The 10,056-nt window shown below is 33.1% G+C and overlaps 3 protein-coding genes across 3 annotated transcripts; all 3 read right to left on the bottom strand.

Annotated features, from left to right (window-relative positions):
• Positions 1 to 496: 496 nt before the first annotated feature.
• Positions 497 to 2,005, bottom strand: TRIADDRAFT_55167 (uncharacterized protein; the record flags this gene model as incomplete). Its single annotated transcript, XM_002111745.1, has 1 exon — positions 497 to 2,005. One exon carries the CDS (start codon positions 2,003 to 2,005, stop codon positions 497 to 499), a length of 1,509 nt encoding a protein of 502 aa, XP_002111781.1.
• A 2,797-nt stretch (positions 2,006 to 4,802) lies between these two features.
• On the bottom strand, positions 4,803 to 6,312 carry TRIADDRAFT_55168 (uncharacterized protein; the record flags this gene model as incomplete). Its single annotated transcript, XM_002111746.1, has 2 exons — positions 4,803 to 5,496; positions 5,603 to 6,312. 2 exons carry the CDS (start codon positions 6,310 to 6,312, stop codon positions 4,803 to 4,805), a joined length of 1,404 nt encoding a protein of 467 aa, XP_002111782.1.
• Positions 6,313 to 8,195: 1,883 nt separating this feature from the next.
• TRIADDRAFT_23953 (uncharacterized protein) lies at positions 8,196 to 9,704 on the bottom strand (the record flags this gene model as incomplete). The annotated part of the gene is made up of 1 exon (XM_002111747.1): positions 8,196 to 9,704. The coding sequence occupies one exon, from the start codon at positions 9,702 to 9,704 to the stop codon at positions 8,196 to 8,198; it is 1,509 nt and encodes a 502-aa protein (XP_002111783.1).
• Positions 9,705 to 10,056: the final 352 nt, after the last annotated feature.

Here is a 10,056-nt window from a genome sequence, read left to right on the forward strand (position 1 = left end):
ATAATCAATTCCAGAATGATATCAACAAGTCATTGGTATTTTATTATCGGCAAATTAAATTAGAAGTTCCGCTAAGTTTATTTGAATTAACAATCCAATTGATCTTATCTTTGAAACTACCACTTTAAAGTAATATTAACTACCGTTAAATGCTTTGTATGGTAGCAATATGGGAATTTACTATTAACGTGAACTTTATTATTCAAATAAGAGTTTAATAAAGTTCCAGTCAGAATTGTTATAATATTGATAAATTAGCCCATTGGCTTTTTATTGATCTTAACTTTTCGTATCGTATCTATCTTTATATCTATATTCACCTAACTCACGCAATTAATATTAGAACTTATCTTCCGAGCTATTTTTGATTACTAGAGCTTATTGTGTAATATTTGATATGTTATCGCTAACTACTAAGTATTCTAAGAATTCGATCTATTGATAATTTGTAACAGTACGATAATTTACAATAATGTCATTATTTTCAACAATTACTTTATGGTAAACACCTTCCTTCTAATCCTATCTTGATACCATTTTTCGGGGAAATAGTAATTGCAGCATTCAGATGTAGTGGCACCTCGGTTTCTTTAACACGAATAAACTTAACAGCTCGTAACACTGTTACTAATGCTATTTTTACTTCCATTAGAGCAAATCTCATACCAATACAGATTCTTGGTCCAGTACCAAACGGTAAATAACTCATCGGATTGCGTTTTCGTTTCTCTTCTTGAGTAAACCGTTCCGGTATAAATTTTTCTGGATCGGGCCATTCTGTACTATCACGTTGAAGAGCATAAGTAGGTATTAATACTGATGTCCCAGCAATAAATTGGTAATCTCCAATAGTACAATCTTGAGCTGCTTCGCGCATAAGAATCGGGGCAGGCGGATAAAGTCTTAATGTTTCAGCGATAACCATGTCTAAATATTTTAAGTCATAGATTTGTTCATAACTTAAATCGTCGTCGATTCTACTGAACGCATCATCAATTTCATTAATTAGCTTTTCTTGAACATCGGGATTAAGGGCAAGTAAGTAGCTAATAAAAGATAGGGTGCTAGCAGTGGTTTCGTAACCAGCTAGTAAAAAGACAAAACTTTGAGCAACAATATCATCATCCGATAATTTGCCAGATTGTTGTGCATCTAACATTAATTGTAACAAATCTTTACGCTCAGGAGCACCAGATTGGCGCCGCTCTTTGATAATTTGACGAGCTACACGATCTAAACGTCGGAAATATTTAGCTTCAAAATCTAATGGTGAACTCCTAATTAATTCAAGTAAGTAAGGCGATATTATTGCAAGTAAAACTCTCGTTCCTACTCCGGAGAACAATTTGGAAGCTGCATCAGTTAAAGCTGTGTCTTGAGTATTCAGCTGTACGCCAAACGCGACACTTAAGATCACCTCCATCGTAAATTTTCCAAACACTTTTCGTGCATCGATAATTTCTCCTTGACGTGCATATGATGTTAAAGCAGATCGAAGTTCTTGTGATGAATTATCAACAATTGGCAATACTGCTTTTAATTTATTAGCACTAAATGTAGGAGTGATTGTATCTCGAATATTTTTCCATTCTTGGTCTCGTACAACAGTTAAGGCCTTATTAAGGTAATCGAACGGAAATTTTACTGGTACTCGCCTGTTTGGAAATAAATGAAAGTTCTTGACTAATATCTTTTTAATCATCTCATAATCAGAGACGAGGGTTATCTGTTCAGTACCATAGAACAAGCCGACTACTTTCCCATACTTTTTAATATAGTACATATGAGCTAGATGTTGACCTCCTAGTTGACCAATTTCGGGTACATTGCCTAAAATAGGCCATGGTTTAGGTCCAGGTATACCTAATTTGATGAAATGTTGCAGTATTGTGACGTATTTGTGGTAGAAGAAGTAGATAATTAAGAAAGCGATTAAGGCCACCAAAACTGCAGTAGGATGTAACTCCCAAATATCTTGTATACATTTCAATAGATTAGATAGCATGGTTGTTGCAATAGTTCTTCCTTTCCTTTGTAAAATTGATGAAGAATACTGTTTAAAATTAAAACTGAATAAAAATTATGCAGCTTTCACGTTTAAAAATTTAATTACTGAATAATAAAACGAGGTATCACTTAATCAAACATTTAATAGTCATTTGCAGGTAGATATCTTATCTTAGCTTTATACACGGTCTCGAACGAATAATTTGCGTAGACATACAGATTTTTACAGTATTAGTACACTAACTAAGTAATATCAAAAAGGTAATTGCAAATAAAGACTTGGGCTATTACCTCTATCCAGGTATCTACTAGTGCGGTTGATAGATAACTCACCTTATCCACTATAGACCGATTACTTGCATGGGTTTAAAGTCTAAGTAACGTTAACTAATTATATAATTAGATAATCTCTGCTTTATCACTAAGTAAGCAACCAATCTCTTTCAATGAAGTGTGTTTTAGTTAGCTAATATTACATTTGAAGTTGTGCAATTTATTAAATTTGTATGAAATATACGGTACAATATTATCTTTCATTTAATTGTATAAATTTCGCTAAACCTACGAAGTAAACAGTGAATCTTCTTCAATTAGCAGGTATTGAATAAGATAAAGTTAAGGTCAGTCAGTCAGTGCCAGTGATAATGTGCAGTTAAGTAAAAAGTACACGAATAGTAAGAGAAGTGTAATGAGCGAGGGATCGATTAGTTAATCACAATAATAAAGCACTTGGCAGTGGACACTGGAAGAAAATTTGTTGTTGCTTTTGTATGGCAGGTACACTAAAGCAACTGAATGAACTATTTCAACCTGACTAAGGTGCATCGAGCTATTATGCAGATTATTATGCGTTTGCTAGGTAGGCAAGACACGTTATCTACTTGGTCAAAGTACAGTAGAAGCATTTATTGAACTGAACTCCATTCAAGATCTTTTATTGCATGTTTGCATCCAATTTATGTAGACGCTACAGTAGTGTCTAGACCCAATAAAAAGCTTATTCAGCACTTGCTAGCTAGTCCAGATTCGCTGTCTACTTGCTAAAGAAGAAGCATTTACCGTATTTAACTCCATTCACGATGTTTATTGCACATTTCCATAAAGATAGACGTTGGTGTCTAGAGCTAAATGAAAAGTAAAAGCACTCACTGCGTTCAATTTAATTTAAGATTTTACTGCAAGCTTGCATTTGTAGGCAATGTGATGTGGTCTTACTGTATGTGCTATTATGCACTCACCAATTGATGAAGGTTCGCTAGTTTTACTGGATAAAAGTACTAGCGCTCTTACAACGCAATGAACAACCTTCTACCGTACGATTGAAAATAATCCGACAATATTGATAGACTTAAAGTATCGATAAGATTAGCTTACTTAGAACTTGCCACGTCGTACTTGAAGAGCTTGTTTACTTCGTAAGACTTTCGATCTAAGTGAAGATTTTCTACCGCATTTTCATATATAAAACTGTGATTAGCGATGCCATGTCATCCATTCTCGCGCTTGCGTGTGATGGTGATCCACGTCGACAATCCATTGTCATTAATTAGTCTAATAAGCCAATGTTTATTTGAGTTAGAAAAGTTTTAAGAATAGTAATGATAGCCAATTGTAGTAGTGATTTTAGCTGATACTAGTAGTAATGAAGTTCGAGTTGGAAGTTTTACTGTGATTTAATGTACTGTGTGATGTAGAATAGTCTGTTATGGTTAACAAATGAAGTAATTGTAGATGATAGCTGGTAGAGGGGTTACAAAACCATTCATTACAGGCTCATGCAATAACGAGAAATCGCGAAAAATAAAATGTGACCTCGAGCCTTCCGTAGAAAGATTGAAGCAAATGAATGAGAGCTCATTACAGTAGCAGTATCAGCTAATTCAGTAATAATGGAAATTTTAACTGCAATCTGAAATACTGTGTGATGTAGATTACTCGATTATGCTTAGCTCATAAAGTAATTATAGATGATGGCTGGTATGGAGTTAATACTGTCCTTTATACCTCTTGGAAAGTGGATGTTGTTGGAATGGTCTGCCCGAAGTATATCGCATACACTTTGTCGACTATTCTTTACTTGCTCGTATACATACAGTTCATCATTTATGCAAGTTATATTTACACGGAATGAAACAATGCCTGCAATTACTTTATCAATGATTTATCATCCAGCTGAAAATGTACAAACATTAGCTGTAGTCACCAACATTTCTTATTTATGTAGTTTATGTAGTACACATTCTGCAACCTGTTATAATCAATTTCAGAATGAGACGAATAACCCAAAGAGTAATTCTATTATGGGCAGATTAAATTGAAAGTTCCACTATATTTTGTTTAAATTAGCAATAAAATTAATCTCAATCTTGAAATCCGTACTCTATATATAAAATTAACTGTCACGAAATACTGTACTTTGGCTACATCCGTGTGAAAATTGACTATTAATGTGAACAGTCGATTCTTATAAGAGTTAAATATAATCTCAATCAGAATTATAGAAACACTTGCAAATCAGTTTAGCTTAATTTTTATTATTAATCTTTATTCCTTGTATCTTAAGGAATCTATCCTTTCATAATTATAATATATGTACGCTATGTTATATTACTTATCTTGTATCACGACTCAGTCTATATCTGTAGATTATTAAGTAACATCTGACATGTTACAGCTATCTTCCTTGTATGCTAAAGAATTCGATCTATTGATAGTTTTATAATAGTGCAATAACTTATGTATCATTCATTAATTCACAGTATCTTAATTATTTTACAATAACTACTGTACTTAGTTTATGGTGAACTCCTTTCCTCTAATCCTATCTTGATACCATTTTTCGGTGAAATAGTAATTCCAGCATTTAGTTGTAATGGCACCTCGGTTTCTTTAACACGAATAAACTTAACTGTTCGTAACACTGTTACTAATGCTATCTTTATTTCCATTAGAGCAAATCTCATAGCAATGCAGATTCTTGGTCCAGCACCAAAAGGTAAGTAACTCATCGAGCTACGTTTTTGTTTCTCTTCTTGAGTAAACCGTTCCGGTATAAACTTTTCTGGATCAGGCCATTCTGCGCTATCACGTTGAAGGGCATAAGTAGATAGCATAATTGATGTTCCAGCAACAAATTGGTAATCTCCAATAGTACAGTCTTGAGCTACTTCGCGTATAATAATAGGAATAGGCGGATAAAGTCTTAATGTTTCGGTAATAACCATATCTAAATATTTTAATTCAAATATTTGTTCATAACTTAAATCGTCGTCGACTCCACTGAATGCATCGTCAACTTCATTAATTAATCTCTCTTGAACATCGGGATTAACGGCAAGTAAGTAACACACAGAAGATAGAGTATTAGCAGTAGTTTCGTAACCAGCTAGTAGAAAGATAAAACTTTGAGCAATAATATCGTCATCCGATAATTTACCAGATTCTCGTCCATCTAACACTAATTGTAAGAAGTCTTTACTCTTAGGAGCGCTAGATTGACGCCGCTCTTTGATAACTTGGCGAGCTGCATGATCTAATTGTTGAAAATATTTAGCTTCAAAATCTAACGGTGATTTTCTGGTTAATTCGAGCAAACTAAGGTGATATTATTGTAAATAGAATTCTCCTCGGTATTCCAGAAAGCATTTTGGAAGCTGCATTAGTTAAAGTAGTATCTTGAGTATTTAGCTGTACGCCAAACGCGACACTTAAGATTACCTCCATTGTAAATTTCCCAAATACGTCTCGTGCATCGATAATTTCTCCTTGTTGTGCGTAAGATATTAAAGCAGATCGAAGCTTTCGTGACGAATTATCGACAATTGGTAATACTGCTTTTAACTTATTAGCACTAAATGTAGGAGTGATAGTATCTCGAATGGTTTTCCACTCTTGATCTCTTGAAAAAGCTAACATTTTATCAAGGTAGTCGAATGGAAACTTTATTGGCAATCGTCTGTTAGGAAATAAATGAAAGTCTTTGATTAATATCTTTTTGATTATCTCGTAATCGGAGACAAGGGTTAATCGTTCAGTACCATAGAATAAGCCGACTACTTTTCCGTACTTTTTAGTGTAATACATATGAGCTAGATGTTGACCGCCTAGTCGAGCAATTTCGGGTATATTGCCTAGAATAGGCCATGGTTTAGGTCCAGGTATGCCTAATTTGTCGAAATGTTGTAGTATAGTGATATATCTGTAGTAGAAGATGTAGATAATTAAAGCAGCAAATATAGCTACTAGAACTGCAGTAGAATGTATCTGCCAAATATCTTGTACACAGTTCAATAGATTAGATAGCATCGTTGTTGTACTAGTTCTTTCTTTCAGCTTGTAGACTTGTCAAGTATGTACTACCGGTACTTGATGAAAATTCGCATTCAATATACGTCTGGATACAAATTAAACCACGTCTATAGGCTTTAAATAGAAGTGAAAAGCTTTCTTCATTCCAAAAAAGCGAGGGAATTCGGTTATTGTCACTATGGCTACTGATGAGATTTGCGCTTGCGTGTAATATAAATTTACTTAAAGAATTAAATTAAATTGGACGTAACTGAAATTATAGTAAAAGATTTATTCTGAGATTGCCTTGAAAACTTAATTTCGATCAATCATCATGACCACCGATCAATTACTGTACTGTATGATTTAAAGTACTGTAGTGGGCAATCTATTCCTTATTAGGAGAATACAGTAATGAGAAATACTTCTCTCTCTTTATAAAGTAAAAGAAAGACTCGAGTCTTATTCGGTTTACGATGAAAAATTATATATCTAGTAATGAAAGCCTAGTCAATTGTATTGGAGTTGAGTAAATCATTATTGAACTTTTAGGAATTTATATAGTGACTCAACAACTACAAAAATATCTATTAAAAGCACTTTCTATCCGTAACTGAAATGGAAATGAATTTTGAGTGTAATAATAGTGATTGAGTAAACAATAACACAGTATTTTAAAATTTATTTATCTAGTAGTAAGACTGGATAATAAAATAACAAATTAGATAAATAAATTTGCGAAAGAAATGAATCCCGAAAAATTCAATGAAGATTAGTAAAGCAAAAGACTTTACTATAGTTTATAACACGTTCATAAGAAGCAAAAATTGCATTATGTTAAATTTCTGATTTGATGTCACGGCCAATAGTAAGTCTAATTTACACAATATTGTAATATAAGATAAGATAAGGCAAGGCATAACATCTATCGAACTTCAGACTTAAATAAACTCTCAACGTTAAATACACAGACAGAATGAAAATCGGAAATTTACATGCACATTGAAAAACATTGATAGATTAAAATGAAAATATACCGATATCGTCACTTCGGTAATTGCATTGTAAAACGGTAAGTAAAAGCCACAAGGTACATTATTTACAGAGATTACAATCCAACCTAAGAAGTTTCATTGTCGATTAAACACTTAAAAATCAGAATAATTGTCGATTATTCTTTACATACTTTATACATACATATTACATACCACAATTTATGTAACTTAATTTGCATGGAATGAAACAATACCTGCAATTACTTTATCAATGATATATTATGCAATAAAAACGTACAAACAGTAGCTGTAATCACTAATACTTACTATTTATATAGATTTATATTCTACGCATTATACAAACCTGTTATAATCAATTTCAGAGTGATACGAGTAACCCAAAGAGTAATTCTATTATGGGCAGATTAAATTGAAAGCTCCACTAAATTTTGTTCAAATTAGCAATAAAATTAATCTCAGTATTGAAATCGGTTCTCTATAATATTAACTGTCACGAAATACTGTACTTTGGCTACATCCGTATGAAAATTAACTATTAATGTGAACAGTCGATTCTTATAAGAGTTAAATGTAATCTCAATCAGAATTATAGAAACACTGTAAATCAGTTTGGCTTAATTTTTATTATTAATTTTTATTCCTTGTATCTTAAGGAATCTATCCTTTCATAATTATAATATATGTAGGCTATGTTATATTACTTATCTTGTATCACGACTCAGTCTATATCTGTAGATTATTAAGTAATATCTGACATGTTACAGCTATCTTCCTAGTATGCTAAAGAATTCGATCTATTGATAGTTTTATGATAGTGCAATAACTTATGTATCATTCATTAATTCACAGTATCTTAATTATTTTACAATAACTACTGTACTTAGTTTATGGTGAACTCCTTTCCTCTAATCCTATCTTGATACCATTTTTCGGTGAAATAGTAATTCCGGCATTTAGTTGTAATGGCACCTCGGTTTCTTTAACACGAATAAACTTAACTGTTCGTAACACTGTTACTAATGCTATCTTTATTTCCATTAGAGCAAATCTCATACCAATGCAGATTCTTGGTCCAGCACCAAAAGGTAAGTAACTCATCGAGCTACGTTTTTGTTTCTCTTCTTGAGTAAACCGTTCCGGTATAAACTTTTCTGGATCAGGCCATTCTGCGCTATCACGTTGAAGGGCATAAGTAGATAGCATAATTGATGTTCCAGCAACAAATTGGTAATCTCCAATAGTACAGTCTTGAGCTACTTCGCGTATAATAATAGGAATAGGTGGATAAAGTCTTAATGTTTCGGTAATAACCATATCTAAATATTTTAATTCAAATATTTGTTCATAACTTAAATCGTCGTCGACTCCACTGAATGCATCGTCAACTTCATTAATTAATCTCTCTTGAACATCGGGATTAACGGCAAGTAAGTAACACACAGAAGATAGAGTATTAGCAGTAGTTTCGTAACCAGCTAGTAGAAAGACAAAACTTTGAGCAATAATATCTTCGTCCGATAATTTACCAGATTCTCGTCCATCTAACACTAATTGTAAGAAGTCTTTACTCTTAGGAGCGCTAGATTGACGCCGCTCTTTGATAACTTGGCGAGCTGCATGATCTAATTGTTGAAAATATTTAGCTTCAAAGTCTAACGGTGATTTTCTGATTAGTTCGAGCAAACTAGGCGATATTATTGTAAATAGAATTCTCCTTAGTATTCCAGAAAGCATTTTGGAAGCTGCATTAGTTAAAGTAGTATCTTGAGTATTTAGCTGTACGCCAAACGCGACACTTAAGATTACCTCCATTGTAAATTTCCCAAATACGTCTCGTGCATCGATAATTTCTCCTTGTTGTGCGTAAGATATTAAAGCAGATCGAAGCTTTCGTGACGAATTATCGACAATTGGTAATACTGCTTTTAACTTATTAGCACTAAATGTAGGAGTGATAGTATCTCGAATGGTTTTCCACTCTTGATCTCTTGAAAAAGCTAACATTTTATCAAGGTAGTCGAATGGAAACTTTATTGGCAATCGTCTGTTAGGAAATAAATGAAAGTCTTTGATTAATATCTTTTTGATTATCTCGTAATCGGAGACAAGGGTTAATCGTTCAGTACCATAGAATAAGCCGACTACTTTTCCGTACTTTTTAGTGTAATACATATGAGCTAGATGTTGACCGCCTAGTCGAGCAATTTCGGGTATATTGCCTAGAATAGGCCATGGTTTAGGTCCAGGTATGCCTAATTTGTCGAAATGTTGTAGAATAGTGATATATCTGTAGTAGAAGATGTAGATAATTAAAGCAGCAAATATAGCTACTAGAACCGCAGTAGAATGTATCTGCCAAATATCTTGTACACAGTTCAATAGATTAGATAGCATCGTTGTTGTACTAGTTCTTTCTTTCAGCTTGTAGACTTGTCAAGTATGTACTACCGGTACTTGATGAAAATTCGCATTCAACATACGTCTGGGTACAAATTAAACCACGTCTATAGGCTTTAAATAGAAGTGAAAAGCTTTCTTCATTCCAAAAAAAGCGAGGGAATTCGGTCATTGTCACTATGGCTACTGATGAGATTTGCGCTTGCGTGTAATATAAATTTACTTACAGAATTAAATTAATTGGACGTAACTGAAATTATAGTATAAGATTTATTCCGAGATTGCCTTGAAAACTTAATTTCGATCAATCATCATGACCACCGATCAATTACTGTACTGTATGATTTAA

The sequence above is a fragment of the Trichoplax adhaerens genome, genomic scaffold, assembly GCF_000150275.1.
Source record: "Trichoplax adhaerens TRIADscaffold_4 genomic scaffold, whole genome shotgun sequence".
In the NCBI taxonomy this organism is placed as follows: Eukaryota; Metazoa; Placozoa; class Uniplacotomia; order Trichoplacea; family Trichoplacidae; genus Trichoplax; species Trichoplax adhaerens.